The sequence below is a fragment of the Leptidea sinapis genome, chromosome 13, assembly GCF_905404315.1.
Source record: "Leptidea sinapis chromosome 13, ilLepSina1.1, whole genome shotgun sequence".
NCBI classification, from domain to species: domain Eukaryota; kingdom Metazoa; phylum Arthropoda; class Insecta; order Lepidoptera; family Pieridae; genus Leptidea; species Leptidea sinapis.
In genome coordinates, this window is record NC_066277.1 from 2,354,878 (window position 1) to 2,374,330 (window position 19,453).

The 19,453-nt window shown below is 33.2% G+C and overlaps 1 protein-coding gene across 2 annotated transcripts in view; it reads left to right on the forward strand.

Annotated features, from left to right (window-relative positions):
- LOC126967695 (zinc finger and BTB domain-containing protein 44-like) overlaps positions 1-19,453 on the forward strand; it is a 57,059-nt gene continuing 37,606 nt past the window's right edge. For both annotated transcript variants that reach the window (XM_050812283.1, XM_050812285.1), the window contains exons 1-5: positions 1-162; positions 414-607; positions 915-1,221; positions 14,515-14,701; positions 15,728-15,892. In XM_050812283.1, the coding sequence (XP_050668240.1) occupies positions 414-607; positions 915-1,221; positions 14,515-14,701; positions 15,728-15,892 (853 nt within the window). In that variant the 5' untranslated portion in view covers positions 1-162. The remainder of the gene's footprint in view (positions 163-413; positions 608-914; positions 1,222-14,514; positions 14,702-15,727; positions 15,893-19,453) is intronic.

Sequence of the window (19,453 nt, forward strand, 5' to 3'; positions counted from 1 at the left end):
TGTGCGAGGGGGCAGGGGAAAGGAGGGGGCCACGGCGTGCCCCACTGTTTTTTACGACACGGCTTTCTGTGTAACATAATAAGTATTAAAAAATTTTGTGAAATGATTCGATGTTTTAGTAATATTTTATAAAATTCGGGAAGTGGGAAAATCGGATACAAGGTGAGAAAAATATATCGCGGTAGTTAAATAATGTTTCAGTTGAACCGAATATTATATAAATAAAATTTTATAGCTCTAAATTCCGTCGGCGCGTACCTACAGTATTATACTGTCATACCGCGTACGTATAGTGTTTTTTACGGGCATCGTTCTAAAAATAAATTGTAATAATTATAATTTTATGTAGCGGTCTGTGCGGCGACGGTTTTCTGGATATATATTGAAAGTAGTGAATAAGTGTTGTGGTGCAGATGCAGGGGCTGGTGAGCGATAAGACGTTCCACTTGAAGTGGAACAACCACCTGCAAAACCTGAGCCAGTTGTTCACCACGATCTACTCCTCGTCAGCTCTTGCGGACGTGACGCTCTCCTGCCGGGACGGTACCCTCAAAGCTCACAAGCTAGTGCTCTCAGCATGCAGTCCTTACTTCGAACAAATATTCAAGTGAGTCATTGTACTATGAGTTCATTTTTTATATAATTAGTCAAAATTTAATATCAATGAAGTACTCTTTCACAAATGATTTGTAGTATTAAATATACAAATTTGTTATATAAAAGTGGTCATTTAAGTTTATTTTATCTGGTGATAAGATCTATTACAAAATTAAATATGCTATATTTGTTTAATGAAGAATAATTAAATTATATAATATATATTATAGATATTCAGAACTCAGAATTCAGATTTATGTCAAATAATAAATGAAATTGATATGTGTAGAAATATTCATATATTTAATTGTTATTAGGGACAATCCATGTCAGCATCCGATAGTGATATTGAAAGGAATACCTTTTTCGGAAATAAACCTCTTAGTGGAGTTTATGTACAAAGGCTCAGTGGATGTACAAGAGCTAGATTTGCAGTCACTCATGCATACAGCATCCGAACTGGAGATTAGAGGCCTGGCATATGAAGCCAGAGATAATGCAGCACAGTTGTTGAATGTGAACCTGGAATACCCAGCATCATACAGCCAGACTGCAACCACTGCTTCTGTCTCTACATCTCAGTCATTTCCTGCCACTCGGACTGATGTTGAAAGACTTAAACAGGTAAGAAATTACTTTTGTATTATTTGAATTCTTCTTTTGACACATTGAGCACCTGATTTAGTGAGAGACTAGGCTGACATATTTTACTATGTAACACTCATTTGTACATATGCAGAGTTTACTTCTATTGTCTAGTCGACTATGTAAGCACAGTTACTGCATATTTTAGCAGAATAATAGATACACAATTATAATTGTATTTTAAATGTTATTACAACGTGCGACATAATATGAAGTATGATTTTTGATTGTATCTGGTTTTCTGAAACACTGTAATCTATAATGTATCTATGTCTATAGTACATAATATTTATTATGTTCAAAAGACAGACCTTATTGTGATCATCAACTTCTGTCTCTAAAGTAATTATTAATTAATACTCTCCTCTGACTCCTGAATATTTTAATATATATAAGTCCAGTGTCCTGCTGTTTGTTTCCAGTGAACTCATAAACTAATGAACAGAGTTTAATGGGGATTACTTCTTGGAGTACAGTTTAATCCAACGATGATGATGTGAGATAGGATAGTTTAATTTAGGACCCATAATTATTTTTATTTCCAATAATTATTTGTTTTTTATGGACATATTTTCTATGAGAGCATTTATTGACACACAGTTAGACAGTTCTGCTGTGAAACTATTTTATTATTACAACAGGGAGCATATTTTACTAAATAATTCCTGATGTCATGAAATATTATTGACAACATCATAAAAATAGTATTTTATTTATTATGTACAATGTCTATCGGATCAGCTACTACATATTATGTTAATTAGATACATTTTTGAACTCAAAAGTATATAATATCCAAATCAATATCAGAGTAGTGTATGCCATATCTAGATTGGTAATATCTATATAAAAAAATATTAAATTAATGATTAATATTTAAAAACTACTTAAATTTGTATTTGCTCAGTGTGATGTAGAAATAATTTTATGTCTATTATTGTTATATCAGATTTAAATAGTGTTTCTTATTTTTTATTGAACTTATTCTTATATTTAGTTTTTTGAGGTAGAAACTTTCGTGTATTGAAGAAGATTGCGAGACTAGCCTTAGTTGGGTAAAGTCGGCTCTATGCAACTAAGGGAGTGTTTAAAGCTTTTACTTCTCTCATGTGTTAAGTACACACTCTTGTTTTTCAAATTACTATTAATTGTTTAGTGTATTTTTCTATATTATATTACTTCTCTTCTATTCTTATTACTGTGGTGTCTTTGGAAGACACACCACAAATTTCACAGTATCATTTTAAAGTAGAATTTCAAGCTTTGAGTAGGTTTTCTAAGTTTAGTAGTAATGATCACTGCTAAGATTAAAGTAAGTATTATTTGTAATCTAATCATACTTTCATAATCCTAACCTGTATTATTAGAAATTCAAATATGCATCTGTGTGATACAGTCAAAATGTAACATTAACTATTCAGTCAATAATTTATAAACTTTGCAAACATGGTGTCTTGGGTACAGAAAAGGAAATAAACTATGTTAAAATAATCAAGAATTCATGAAAGAATTTGATTCCGAGTTCCTGAATTTAGTCTGAATAATTTGCTTGTTACTACTCTACCAATTTTTCTAATAGAAAATTGAAGCAAATCAATTTAGGCGACTTCATTGTAGGTAATCTTGCATTATCAAAACAACAACAAAACTGGTAAACCTTAGCTATAGACTATAAAATACTACAAAGACTGTGGAGACTACAGACCAGAATGTGGGCTATGGTGATCACTTAACACCAGGTGTTCCGTACACTTGTTTGTCCTCCTATTAAAAAAAAAAGGTCAGAGCCATTACTGTTGTAAAATGTTGGACTCTTTGATTTTCTATGTACACCAAGTATTAAATATTCTGAAATTTTGGTTCAAATATAAAACATTACATTTCTTTACAGTATATAAACATTGAGATGTTTTCATAATAATTATTAATTCATATAAGGAAACCTTACCAACTAAAGGTCACCTGACCTCGGCATTACTTATCTGTTTCTTATAAAAATGTCAATTGAAAATAGTTTTAATTATATTTTCACTTTGTGGGGTTTTTATTAAATATGAAACTATCTCTCAGGTATAATATAAAGGTCTCAAGGTTAAAAAACTTGTGAAGCCCTTGCAATAAATCATCTTAACAGTGAAACATTCATAAGTTTATACATACCTGCCTAGGTTTGTGTAGTTAATGGCAATTGGCATGTGTATATATGGCTCTCCTATCCACAACAAAGCCTTATAGGTAGAGAAAGAAAAGGGATATCTTAGGCAACTAGGTAATGTGAGAGGCAACTGACCTCTTTGATGTGGGAGAGTCATATTGTCAGATCAGTCAGGTCTGCATTGAAACCTACTCGGGAGGTCAGGAGTTGCAGAATCAGCAACTTTAGAAGTCAGGAGATTGGGATAGGATGATATCCTTTTTGTTTATATTTTCCCTTTTATAAAATAGTGCAATATGTTGGAGAATCAGCAACATTAGAAGTCAGGAGATTGGGTTAGGATGATATCCTTTTTGTTTATATTTTCCCTTTTATAAAATAGTGCAATATGTTGGAGAATCAGCAACATTAGAAGTCAGGAGATTGGGTTAGGATGATATCCTTTTTGTTTATATTTTCCCTTTTATAAAATAGTGCAATATGTTGGAGAATCAGCAACATTAGAAGTCAGGAGATTGGGTTAGGATGATATCCTTTTTGTTTATATTTCCCCTTCTATGACCCAAATCTTTTTGTAGCTTTAATGCCAAGCAGTGGCAAATCTCAACCTGGTTCTTCTATACAAACAAAACTTATGGTTTAACTGAGTGTGAAGTCTTGAAGAAGAATTACAGACATGCCTTACAGATTTTTTGGAGTTTTACAGTTTAAGAGCTAAATATATTATATGGCCTAAGCAAAATCTTTTCACGTCAAACAGAAAGAAGAGCAGCTTAACAGTACCCTGTCCGGATTACTTCTATGCTTAATGACGATGGGCATCCTGTCCGAAACTCTTAACGACAGAAAGATAGCACAGAATATTCTGAGGTGTCAGACCTCTGTGCATGAAAAGTAGTTTAAACAAAAAACTGTTCGGCGGGCTCTGCTCCTCTTGAATAGTAAGAATTCCATAAGGCCGGATGTAATTTCTTCCATAGTGTTCCTGCGTTGATACCAGTGTTAACGCGTTTATTCTGCGACTCATATTCATAAGCCGTAGTTTTGAACCTGTCCTACCGATCCCTAAAAAAGACGTAGGCTCGTTTAGATTGGAAAGAGCGAAATCTAAAGTTAATAGTCAAGTATGACAGTTGACTACGCTATGCACTGTACATATAGAGAGTACCTACTGGAGAAATGAACAAGTATATCTATAATCTGTTGCATTGAGAGCGTCGGATGGTGTTATCTCCGGATGTGCAGGTTCAAATCCCGCATCGGCCATGTTTTATTATTTCATATAATCAAAAAATATGAAATAGTTAAAAAAGTCATAATTTAAAAGCAAGAAAATCTTAAATAATATCTTCTAGGCTTTTTTAAGCTGGACAATACGTTCGTTAGCAAATTAGAAAAAAAAAATTGAATTGTTGTAGGCAAGTTTCATGTCTATTTCATTAATATGATAATACATATTTGATTATACAAAATTGTATATTTGCTGAATAAAAATAGTTTACTTAGGTGTTTGTAATGTTATTTCAGTAAGTACTGTGTAGGTATTTCAGTAAGTCATGTGGTAGGAATTTTCAATTTTTACGTAGGACAATCAGTTCACTACTAGAGGGATTGAAATTGTTTTTATATCAAGAATTTCAACAAAAAATATTTTTAAAAATTGTAAATCGAAACTAATCATTCAGGAAGAAGAAGACTAACTGTTTGGTCTAAAGCTCTTGTTTAGAGTCTGAATCTTACCTAACACAAATAAAATTTGAAAACTTGACAAAACTTTATGAACGATGCGGGACTCGAACCCATGACCTTCGGCGTTGATCATTGAATGATGCCACAAATAAAATTTGAAAATCAAAACTTTATGAACGATGCGGGACTGGAACCCTCGACCTCCGGCATTGATGATTGAATGATGCCACAACCTGAGAGTTGAACAAAGCATACAAGATTTTATGACGATACTCAGTTGGTTAGAGCACCGGCATGGAACGCCGGAGGTCGTGGGTTGGAGTCCCGCATCGTGAGGATTATCACTTTAAAAATAAAACAAATTGTTTAGCCTATGTATATAAATTTATTAAGTTATTCGAATTTATTTTATTATGGAAGTTTTTAGAGATTGGATAGTTTTTATTTCGAGTTGAGACCCATAATTATTTTTATTTCCAATTTGTTTTGTATGGACATATTTTTTTTTTGAGAGAATTTATTGACGCATGGTTTGACAGTTCTGCTGTGAATCAATTTCATTATAACAATAGCATATGTTACGAAATAATTATTGATGTTTTGAAATATTATTGACAAAATCATATTTCAAAAAATAAGAAACAGTATTTTATTTATTATGTACAAAAGTCTGTCGGGTCAGCTAGTATGTATATATGTGTCTAATAAAAAGTTTCTAGTACCAATAGTCTCATAGCAAAGCCGCGCATTCAGACGGACGTACGAACATAGCGAAATAATACGCGTTCTTTGTTTACTACGGTACCCTAATAAGCAGTTCATTTCAAGAATGACATTATTAAAATTAATAAAATACTCTTGAAACTCGTGTATTTCAATGATATATTTTAAATAATTAAATTGTAAGTAATAAAACACAAGTCAATGACCACTCAAATACAAGATATGCATGCATTAACAACAAAGAGTATAACTACAAAATAGTATATTAAAGGTACATAATGCCAGTGGTATTTTAAAAAAAAAAACAAGATTGTCTGTTGAACGCTCAAACCAGACCAGTGTAGACTAAAAATAAAACATTGTTTCTGATCCTGGCAATGTTAATGGCTGAATAGATTTATTGTAAAGAGGCTTTATATATTTTAATACATCGTTTTTTTGGCCCAGGTTAACACACTGTTAAGCGACCTTGTATCAGTACAATTATTTCTATAGTTAATAATAATTAGATATTTGTTAACACTTTATAAATAATCAATGTTTGAAAATAATATTATATATTTTTATATACTCAGTAGATAAAGCGTTTTTTGTTGTACTATAACAAATATGACGTCTGCTAAATTAAACCGATGCCGATTGGAGCTCATTGACTAATATGAAATAGGCAAAAAACTTAAAAAGGCTAGTAATTAATGTATAGTTGTGTATTTGTTAGAACCTATATTGAATGCGAAAATGGATGTAAAAATAAAGAGGCATTTATTGTTTGGTCATGTAGAGTTCACGAAAGTTAACTGTCAATGTAGGCGTAATTCTCATGATCCGGGGATGTACTACTAAAAAGTTGCCGAGGAGATAATTTCGAGCACAGCACGAGCGAATTCAAAGAGTTTCCGGGACTTCGGTGATTCCTCTGGTGTTGCAAGAGAATGTGGACGTAGGTGATCACTTAACACCAGGTGACCCGTACGCTCGTTTATCCTCCTTTTCCATAAAAAAGCAGGTTTTACCTGCAGCGCGACACCAGTTTTCACTTAATTTTCGCATAGACTCAAAAATTAACCCATAATGCTTTAAATAAGATTAATTGTAAAGAAGCCAAACACAAAAATGTTACTTTTCACTTCTAAGCTGATAAGTAAGGTTTAAATGAAGCTTCTCAGGTTTTTTTTTAAATATCCAAAATCGAATAATAATATTTGAATTGAATTGAGCAACTCGCTTACTTTATTCCTTATCGACTTTTCTCTATGGTATTTTTTGACTAAGACAATTTTCGCATTCATTACATACAAAGCTTCTTTCAAAAACAAGTCGATTCCCCTATGGTGATCACTTTACCCCGTAATCATCAGAGTCAGGATTAGCATTATCTTCATTGTCACAAGCTTCTCTTTCACATCATCTACCTGAAGTTACTGTATTTGCAGTGACGCGATGTTTTTAAGTTAATTATCATTAAATAAACATTATAATGTAGACCAGTTATAACACAGTTTAATATTTTAGCCAGCCAGATGACACATGTTTGGTAAATTGATTTTAATGACGAAATAAAACAATGAGTCATTTTCGCCGCTGTATATTATTATGGAATATTTCGTATTTTGTGTCATGGCGACGCGGACCGTCAATTACATATAATAACGTTATAGAATACATATGTACTTGTTTTTTTTTGCTTAAGTTTGACTGAAGTACTAACTGAAGTTCTTCATCCATTTCGTTTAAAAGATTATTTTATAAGTGGGTTCTATGCTGATTTGGTCATCACTTTTTAGGTACATAATAATTCTTTTATTTTAACGAGCATTGAGCATCAAATCGAATCCGCAATCCCGCATTGAAAAGATAGAAGGGCTCCGTAGCTAGGGAAGGTTCTGGGCTAACATCTTATGCCTTAAATTGCCAAGCGCAGTTACGATGGTGTTCAAAATCTGGGCACAATCAAGTTTTATATTGGGCAGGCCGTATCACTTCGAGTAAAGTTTTTCCTTGCCTTGACATTTTTTCTCATTAAAATATTCCATAATTATTATAGTATTTATTTAGAGCATCGTCAGTAAAGCTGCAAACAGGGACATTGTTAAGCAAAAAATCAAAAATATTATAAAACACAATATTTTTTATTACAAGGAAACTAGGTTTATTTATTAATGCAACATATATTATGCTATTTCATTATTTCCAAAAATGGCAACATATAATTCAAAGTATGTTTAGTCAATAACATCACTTCGAAATTGTTCTGCGTGTTTGATTTATTACAACAAGTTACAAAAACTCTTCAAGAACAGAACAGAGATATAATAATTAAATATAATTCGCCTCGCAAATGTACTACAACTTAGAATATAGAGTGAAACATTTGAATATTATGTTTAATAATGTTTCATAACACAATGGATGTTTTTACACTCACACATACAATGACGGGAAGTGTTTGTAATTTATTTAATTTGCTACTCGAGTCTTATCTAGTTGATAGCAATCTGTGGAAAAAAAAACGCGCGAAAAAGTAAATATTCCACATGCAAAGAGGTTAATTAGAATTTGCATACTCTATTGATGTTAATGTTAATATTACAAGATATAAAATTGTGTTAACAATGAAACTTTATCGGTATATCATTTTACCGTTGTAATAGTTTTATTGCTTGTCTCACTTATGTGTACTGTAATATTGGCGGTATTATTATTATTTAGAATAACCAAGGGGAACTCTGTTACTAAGGCTTTGCTGTGAAACAACGAATATAAATAAATTTAAACAAGAAAGCGCATTCTAAAATGGCCGCAATCAAAATCAAATCAATCCAAATGTCAAAAAAAAATCAAGACAATTCAAACATCAAATCAATGCAAACGTCAAAATTAAATCAAGTTAATGCAAACGATATTCCACCCGTTAATACCCTTCCCTTACGGAATCCTAAAAATTGTCTCGAAAAAAAATATACCTAGCATGATTGACGCATTGAATGGTCAGCTGTAAATGTGTTAACATCAGGTGGCCAATATGCTCGTATAATGGCAATGGACCGAAGACCTTTCTCCCTTGACGTTCCACATGATCAATTGTTGCAGTCTGGTTCGCGGTTCGATACCCGGCCTTGAACTTATCCCCATAGGTCGCTGCGATACGAAGACACTTGCTACTGATACATACGCCACTAGAGAACCACTTGTCCTTGCATTATTAATAAATAAAAACATAATATCGTCATTTTACATTTTTTAATTTCTTGCAAGTATTAAATATCCTTTTACAGTCGCATATAAATGATTTCTCTCGCTGGTATTGTATTGAATTTATTTCCAAATGAATTATCAATTTGTCGTCTATAAATAACAAGTCAATATCCACCGTTATGAATATCTACAATAGCATGATCATTGCAACAAATACGGCCCTTTAAAAATGCAGGCAACAATCCAATGCGTGAATAACAAAATTTAATTTGAATTTAGAAGATATAGATTAGCTACTATTATTAGGTGGGGATACCAACTTTAAAAAAAGCGTGTAGTTCGCTTAGCTTTAAATTGATAGGATATCTACCGGTTATCACGTACTAGAAGACGTAGTGTAGGTAGCCATAATGTAATTTTTGTATACTTTACAAATAGTCAGAAGAAATACAATGACAAAAATCTACGCGGTAGAAATCGCAGGGCACGTATACAATCTTGAGCGTACAGAACATGTATTGGAGAAACTACGTTCTCTAACATGATCTGAAATGTACGTGATCATTTAGCATACGACTACAATACACGATATGGAAGCAATAAGACAATCTCGCAACGCCCATAAATATGAAACGACGGAACGCTGTTGTTTCGAGTCAAAAAATGTATATCAAATAGTCTTAAATGGGAATGACCTCTCTTCACGTTCTCGATTCAAAAGCGCGACGTCATAGATTTACCGACAACTCGCTCCGAAGTAACGATCTTAAATGTAGATAGAATGGGTACATACTGGTAATTTGCTTTGTTTTAAATGCACTCTGTATTAGGAGAAATTGTTTTATAGCATAATATATAGCTTTTTTTTTATTTTTGTGAAGCTCTGGTGAGTGGCGAAGTGCTTGTGTTTTTTGTTGCATCATATGTAAAGTCATAGATTCTAATTTAAATAATTTGTAAAACGATGAAGCTGTAAATGTTGATCCAAAATAATTGCTTGCCTTCTCTTCTCATTCAAAAAAAAAAAGTTAAAGTTGAGCAACCTTTCCCGAATTAGTAGTAAATGGTAAAATCACAATAACTTTTGACACATAAGCGAATGAATGAAAAAGATTTTGATTTGAGTAATTATAAACTATGATATGTCTTGAAAGTTTCGATGAAATATGTACATACAATATTTTTGATCGAAACATTTAGGCATCATTGCGACTTCGATCAGCGCTGAAAATAAATCAGAATTGTTCTTAATGTTATTCAAATTACGCAAGTCAATTAATCCTCATTTATATTATTATCAATGATATCTGGAACTGAGCACACCAGGATACATGATAAAAAGACAAGACAAATCGAGCAAATTTGTATTAATACGGTACCTACCGTACCCCAGAGAAAGTAAAAGAAAAAGAGGTGGTCAAATAAATTATGGGATGATGAGATCAGACAAGTGACAGATCTGACGTGGCTTAAAATAAATAACTGTGGGTGGCAACAGGCCCACAACTTAGTCAAAAAATTCCCGAATAAAATTAATTTTCAATAAGATTTAATTTTGATTATATGATTAATATTATGAATGTAAATGTGGGTTTGTCTGTTTGTTACTCTTTCACGCCTAAATACTAGTCTGGTAATAAATTGAAAAACGTGAAAATTAGATTTAAAGGTCTTTAAATTATAAGCAATAATGAATATAGCTCTTTATATAGCTAGAGATAATTAAAAAAAAAATAAAACCTTCGTGTTAGATAAGGAAATTTCTAGTAAAAAGGCCCCGACCCCCGGAACTCTATCTCAATATTTATCATTTTATTTAAAATAGTGGTCGCCTCAATTAAAAGTTGAATGAACCCCATATTGAGGCTACTATAATAAAAATACATAAAAAAAGTTTTTTTTTTTTAATGAAAATAAGGGACTAGACGAGCAGGACGTTCAGCTGATGGTAATTGATACGCTCTATCCATTACAATGCAGTGCCGCTCAGGATTATTGAAAAACCCAAAATTTCTGAGGGGCACTACAATCGCGCTTGTCACCTTGAGACATAAGATGTTAACTCTCATTTGCCCAGTAATTTTACTAGCTACGGCGCCCTTGAGATAGATCGAAGTTTTTTTAAATATCAATTCCATGTACCCGAAGTGCTACAATAAAATTGTACAATAATTATCGTAATTAACACTCATTGTGTCGAGTTTACCGGAAAAATTATTTCACAGCCAATCATATCTTATTTCTTCTTCGTCGTTATTTTCTATACTTGGTAATAGAAACCGAAGTTTCCTTATTAAAACTATTCAATGTTCTCGCTACAGTCACTTATTGAATTACATTAAGCTGTTGGAGCTCATTGTGAGATAAAAAATATCTAATTTAATATTTGCAAAGCGAATTGTTATATCCTGTTTCTAGTTTGTTCTGTTCTGACAGTGGTGCTAGTGCCAAAAAGCATTAATGAAATGATTATTCAATCTTAAATATCGAACTGAGTCGACTCAGAATAAAAAAAAATATTGTATTAATACTTAATTCATTACATTAAATTATAAAGTAACATTAGATAGCTATTTGGAATTTACAAGTAGGAGGCTCCTTTGCACAGGATGCCGGCTAGATTATGGGTACCACAACGGCGCCTATTTCTGCCGTGAAGCAGTAATGTGTAAGCATAACTGTGTTTCGGTCTGAAGGGCGCCGTAGCTAGTGAAATTACTGGGCAAATGAGACTTAACAACTTATGTCTCAAGGTGACCAGCGCAGTTGTAGTGCCGCTCAGAATTTTCGGGACTTTCAAGAATCCTGAGCGGCACTGCATTGTAATGGGCAGGGCGTATCAATTACCATCAGCTGAACGTCCAGCTCGTCTCGTCCCTTATTTTCATAAAAAAAATGTAATAAAAACGCTTTACTTTTAAAACCATATTGACATTTAATAAAAATTTAAATGAGATATGTACTAATTAAATTTATTCCGTTACTGATTACCAAAGTTAATTAAAGTTGCGTGGAAGTTATGACGTCATTAATTATTTATAAAACCGAGCCTTTATTAATTTTAATAAAAGTCGTGTTGAAATATGGTGGAAAGAGGTCTGAGTGTAGATATATTTCTATTAATTAAAAAATATTTGCACCTCTTCTGAGTTGAAGTTTGAGTTTTATGTAAAAACTAGTGACGACCCGCTCGTCCCCGTTCCCCTGTGTATGCATTGTTTTTATTACAATTAGGGACTAGACGAGCAGGACATTCAGCTGATGGTAATTGATACGACCTGCCCATTACAATGCAGTGCCGCTCAGGATTCTTGTAAACCCCAAAAATTCTGAGCGGTTCTAGAATTGCGCTCGTCACATTGAAACATAAGATGTAAGGTCTAATTTTCCCAGTAATTTCGCTATGAAAATGGACGAAGCGAAACAAGTATGTAAGGATCGTAGCAAGTGGAAAGAAGTGGTCTCTGCCTACCCCTACGGGAAAGAGGCGTGATTTTATGTATTTTTATTTTATGTATGTATTTCACTATTTACGGCGCCCATAATCTAGCCGCATCCTGTGCAAAGAAGCCTCCCACTGGTAAATACCCTTAAACGCCTCTTACGAGGGGCATTCCTATTTTGTTTTATTCCCCGGCAAAGCACAGGCCAAAGAAAATGAATGTCTGGTTAAGCAGATGCAATGCTAATTAAAACTAACTCTATGAAAGATATTTGAACCTGAAGAGCCTTTGACCTAGAGACTACCTAGATACACAAACTAAATGATTTTAAGCTTTTCTCATCAACACCTATACAACGTGTATGTACTATATGGGGGTATGTACCTATTGTGGTTTCTGAGGAATAAAATATCCAACGCCGTCATTGGGCTTTTAATATATAGAAAAGGGAATTTCAGTAGAAATAATACGTACAAACTATCACCCCAAAGGCAGGCAACGCATCTCTTGGCTTCATTGTATTGAGAATGTGCAAGTGTGGCTGCATTTAACTTTCCATGTGGAGTGCCACTTACCCGTTTGCAACGTCTTATATAGGAAAAAGAAAACCCCATACTATTTTTTCTTTATGTGAATGGCGTGACATGATCATTTCGAAGTGATATACATATGTCACAACACAAACATACATACAAATTAATTTAATTTTTTTCTTTTTGTAATCCCATTATCAATTGGGATTTTTCCCTAAACTTTAGACCTTCTACGACGATAGATAACACACTGCTCATTTCGATTTTTTAACTCTGTTTCCTCTTTTGCACATCCTCTTAGCCTGCAATCGTGCTTATATTGGTGGTGAAATGCTTGTCAATTAGTCAATCCATCCACAGCTCGCACACTTCTCAGATTACTTATTATTTACCTATTACAAACATAATTTCAGTGTTATCCGGTCGTGTGTAATTTGCTTAAGTTTTTTACCACACAACTCTTCTGTTTATGGACTAATTTGGATTTTTTTTATTCGTTTGAACTTTCAGTTTGGTCCCGTTTATCTAAGACAGTCAGTCTACACTCTACAACTGTAGAGGATAATATTTTTTAAATATATTGACTCTCATTGTCTTATAATCTAAATATTAATTAATAATAGTAGTGTTCTGTTTTCATAGCGTGATATTTTGTTATTGTATATGATAACAACTTTGACTTAACTAGAATATGTCTGTCCAAAAATGGTAGCCGTCTTATACCGTCGAAGGTTTCGGTTTTCCCGTTAACTAGTTACTCATAGTAACAAAAAAACCATCAATGTTCCGCCATTATGTACTTAAGGCAAAAATATTACATCATTCTTATAGTTAAAGTACATTGAAATTAATTATAAAAAATGCCTACAACGGTGACTTGTAGAAACCCAGTTTGTGTCGAAATATTTGAAAGGGAGTTATAATATTTCAATGTTGGTAATGTAGGTTCGGTATACCAATCGATAACTATGTCTGGCTAGGTTACGGTTCTTTGCGATGCATTAATATTAATGATGTCTTATGCACTTCAAAGGCGCACTTTTGCTTACGGGCATTAAGTGGAGATCTTTGTACTAGCAAATAATATATAATATGCATTAGACAGCTGTAATCGGCAACAGAGGTAAAGTTTTGAAAATGGGCCGGCCTTGTTGTGCTGTTGTTGAATAAGATTCCAAAAATATTGTTGGTATGACACAATTTATAAGTACTTTTAGGTTCAGTGTTGCATTTGCGAAATATTATACATTAAAGTACCACATTTTGTATATGAAAAAAAATATACCTTAACTATACGTAAATGGAAATATAAATAAACTTTATTATTTTATTTTAAAACATAAACAACAATGTAAAAGTCAATTTAAAAAAGAACAGTAGAAACAAACAAGGCGTAATCTAAAATAATATTTTCGAGCTTTATAATAAACATTAAGAGAAAACTTATCCTCACCTGACCTTTACCTTACTCTTTTTATACATATTGAATGAGTGACAAGAATATAGCCAATTGATTGATTGTAAAATTCTATAGATTCACATGTACCAGCAATCAATGATGCGAGCTGAAGAAGTCCGCCGCAGACGAAGAGAAGACATGCCAACAACACAGACCGCAGTGAACAACATACTAGCTGCGGCCGTCAGGGAGATGGAGGAAGCCAGACAGGCCGCTAAGACTGGCGACAGAGTGGTCGCGAGCATACAGACAGATCAAGATGGTAAGTTCAAAGTTTGCATTGATCGCTAGGAACCTCTTCACGTCCGAAAACTTGATATACCCGAATAAATGTTCTTCCGATAAATCCCCAAAAGATCCTAGACTCCAATCAGGCTCAAACTCTCTCAGAAAAAAGCGATTCACTCGATTGTATGAAAAGTAGATATAGCCGAAATCCACTACGTTTTATAAGCAACTGTTCGCTTTAGCCGGATATATATAGGTCGTGGCCAATCGCGATACTGTAATTACTACTATTTCACTTATGTCAAATGACTGCACGTTTCATACTTAACTAAATTTCTATTTTACTTAGGTAGTCCTTCCTCTTATTACGTAGTACTTACATCCTCTTTGATCTATGCTAAGTATACTAAAGGATAGAAAATAAAATTTTAAAGATACTTCAAGTATTGTGAGAACATACGTGGGTTTCATTTAAATCAATTCTTTTAAGTGATTTATGCATATTTTATACAATATATAGACTGTTGCGAATTAGATCCGTATGAAACCAGGTTTGGTCACCTGTTTATAAATATATAAATCAGTTCGAGAAAAGATAAAAAGCTACACAGACATTTCAGCTTCGTTTAGATAACATAGATAAGTGCAACTGGTTAAAATAAATACATACAAATGAACACCCGGGTAGAAATACTGAATCGTAGTCATAAAAAAATAAATTTAAAGGTAAAGTAAATATTTAAGATTTTAAATTACACTTATAATTTTCACCCTTACGTGGGCGCTACTCATCTACGAGTTCTGCTACTGCGCAGCGTGGGACAAGTAGGTGTCCGTAAATACGCTAGTAGATTACTTACAGGCTGTTCCGAAATGATATAGAACATTGATTTATATTATTATTATTATTTTTTATATGTATTATATTGTAGCTCCACGATGTATAATACCTATACCTCAATTTTTCCCAAAAATTACCAAGATTCCTTTAGTAAATTTGTTATTACGCAAAACCAAACTGAAATTAAAACGGTCATTCATAATTCATCGTGTTTCTCAGCATCATCCACCTCTATGGACATGAAGCGGGAGTCCGAAGATGAGAGGCCCAAGAAGCGCGTGTCGATAATGTCGCCGGACGATGAGAGGCTCCGCGCCAAGAAGAAGATGAACGTCCGCTTCCAGGACGACAAGGCTGACGAACATAACAAGGTCACTTCACCGAGTGAGTATCGTGGCATAGCGCGTGCTCAGTGCACCGTATAATCATAACCAGTGGGAGGCTCCTTTGCACAGGATGCCGGCTAGATTATGGGTACCTTAACTGCGCCTATTCTGCCGTGAAGCAGTAATGTGTAAACATTACTGTGTTTCGGTCTGAAGGGCGCCGTAGCTAGTGAAATTACTGGGCAAATGAGACAAAACATCTTATGTCTCAAGGTGACGAGCGCTATTGTAGTGCCGCTAAGAATTTTTGTCTCGTCTCGTCCCGTATTATCATAAAAAAAAATAACCAGCTCACTCCATAATCTTTCTTACAATCTCATATATAATTTCCGCTGTTTGATACAGGGACGGAACTGTTGTCATATTAACGTCTGCGTGACGTCGGCAGGCAGGCGTACAGTCAGCATCTAAATTTTATTTTGAATATTTTATTCCTTATCTGTATTTATATCTTATGGCTTCTTCATCAAATATGTATTTGTATTAAAACACCTTTTTGTAGTAATAAATATTTGTATTTCATTAGCTCAAGATATGAAATATTTTGTTAATGGCAGCTTCGGCTTGGTAATGGGTAACTCATAGAGAATCAAATATTTTAAGATATAATTACGTTTTTTTGTTAAACTTAAATATGTATTAAAAATATTTCAGCGCGGTCGATATTAAAATGTATATAATATTTCAATTTAATAGTAAAATATAAAATAAAAATATGAGTGAACGTCCTAACGGCTGGGCCTAATTACCTAGGTACTATAGAAATAATTCTACAGATTGGACAAGGAACGACCGACTAAGCTAAGTAAATATATAATAAAATAAAATAAACTAATCTAAAATTATAAATAATTTTAAAATGTCTAGTGAAAAGTTAGTTTGTGTCATTTGCAAAAAAGACGATGATAGAGTGATTGCTTTTGTGGAGAAAACTCTTAAAAAGAGTCGCGAAGTGTTAGAGATCCGTAAACATCATGGATTAAAATATAATAATATTATTTTGCCGGGGATTCCTATCCATATAGATGGATATCATGTAAACTGTTATAAGAACTTTATAGCTTTGATGAAAAAATATTATGAAAATATTGTGACTGGATCTAATTTTTCTACTCCTTATAGGAGTAGAAAAGGTGATACTTCTTCTTTTTTTACCGTCAATATGAAATATTCTGTAAGGTAAAAGATACAATAATAATAATAATTTTAATGACAGTATTGAGAAAAATTCCCAACTTAATCAAAAAAAAAATATTTTTTGAGACAAAATCTCAAAAAAATATCAAGGAGAACGACAACCGCTTTCTGAGATAAATAAAGAAGTTTTAATAAAATCCTTAGAAAGATACCAAACATTTATCCATGAAACAGAAACTAACCAAAAAATCCAAAATTCGGATAATTTATATAATCATCGCATTTGCCGAAAGAATTATTTCAATAAATTACGGGAACTTGAAGAAAAACAAACCTGAAACAAATTACCAAAGAAAATCACACAAAGAAGCTTTTAACGAAATTTGCAGCTTTACCGATGAAAGTGTGATCAAAAATAAAATATGTATTTTATTCTTTCACTTTTATTTGTAATAATTATTTAGATATTATTTCAAATATTGCTGCGGAAAAAGGTGAAGAATATAACAAAGTTTTCAGCAAGTCTCACTTTGAAAATAAATTAAGAAATAAATATAAAGATAAAATACGAATTTTAGTAGCACATAGTAAAAAAATTCGTGGACCAGCAGGTTACTTATTCAACGACGACTTATTTAATCTAATAGAAGAATCGGATATTCTCCAAAACGCGGCGCTTATTTTAAGGCGAACAATTCTAGATATTAAAAAAACACCATTACCTGAATACATTACAACTTCGGATTTATTAAAAGGCGAATGCGTGGTACCCCAAATCATAAAAGAATTTTACTCAATTGTATTATGTGGTTCATAAAAAAGTGTGGCAAAAGTTCATCACTGCCTGAAGATTTAATTTTTAATGCGTCACATGGCAAAATAAAAACGTTAAAACACATTACCCTTGCTATGACATTAAAAAGTATAACAAGTTCGCGAAAAGTTGTTGAGATTGTTAGTAAATATGGCCATTGCTGTAGCTGCAATACTATTGAGGAGTTGGAAACAGAGGCTACAGTTTCATCTTCAAGTTGATCTCTATCAAGTCCTGAAGGAATTATTAAAGCAGTTGGGTTTTGTACTGGAGTAGCATACGATAGTTACGATCGTTTCGTCGATACCGCATCTGGTAAGAATACATTGCACGACACTGTAGGTATTAGTTACCAAAATGCACCTCGGGTTGAGGATTCAGAAGACGATGTTTTTGAAGAAATACCAGATAATCAAGAACTATGTGAAATTGAAAGTAATGACAAAACAAAAACCAAAAAGAGACGACGTAAGTTTGAAGCTATTGTTCCAGACTTAACCCTTTCAGAAACAAGTACGACTATCTGAAACATTATTATCATCTTCAGGTGGGCGAAGGTCTATTTCTGTTATATCATTACAAAAAGTAAAAAAAATAGATATACTTTTTTTTCATGGAATAGGAGGACAAACGAGCGTACGGGTCACCTGGTGTTAAGTGATCACCGCCGCCCACAATCTCTGATACTTTGCATGTTGTCAAATGCATTGAAAATCCCTAACACGTGGGTTGGGTTCAATAGTAAATTTGTTAAGGATATTTAATACTTCAAGACAGAAGATATGTTATCTCACACCAATCAACGAGTCACCAACAGCTAAAAACGTTGTCTCGAGACATTGAAAGAAAGCCAAAAAATAGCTGAAGAAGTGAAACAGACACATATGATTTAGCCATCGCTAAAGTAGCGATGCAAATTCAGTCAATCGAGAAGCCGTTGTTTGACAATGTATTTATTCACTTGGGATCCTTCCACATCTGGCTTACTTTAAAGCGATCGGTAATAAATATTATGTCCATTTAAAAGAAACAAATCAATACAATCATTTTTACACAAACCGTTTTCAGCACAAATCACAAAATTATCTTTTTTTTACTCCGAAATTTCGATTAGAAACCTCGTGACTATTGTAAGTCACGTGATCTTATAAGAGCCAATAGTAACGCGGCAAGCAAGAACGCAGACAGCTGCCGATAAGCGCTCTCTCTCACACTACAGCTTGCCTATAGCGCTACTCACTCGCCTATACATAACTTTTAGATCACCTGGCAGGTAGAAAGTTCAACTAAAATGACCTGTCTTTTTGGGAATATTATTATTTTTAAAAATTTCAAGTTGCCTCGAATACATTTTTTACATATTTTTGCACTCGCCTGGCAATGTAAAAACCCCGACTAAATTTTCTAGCTTATTTTTTTTATTTTGTAAACATCAAACTGCAACATATATAAATTGTATGTTGCCGCATACATATTTTTTGAAAAAAAAAAAATATTTTTAAAAATTTAGGTGTTTATTTAGCTCCGCTACTCACCAGCCATGTTTGCAGTTCCGAGTTGGTGTATATCAGGAGAGGTAGAGACCAAGTTTTCAGCTTGCCTCAAATA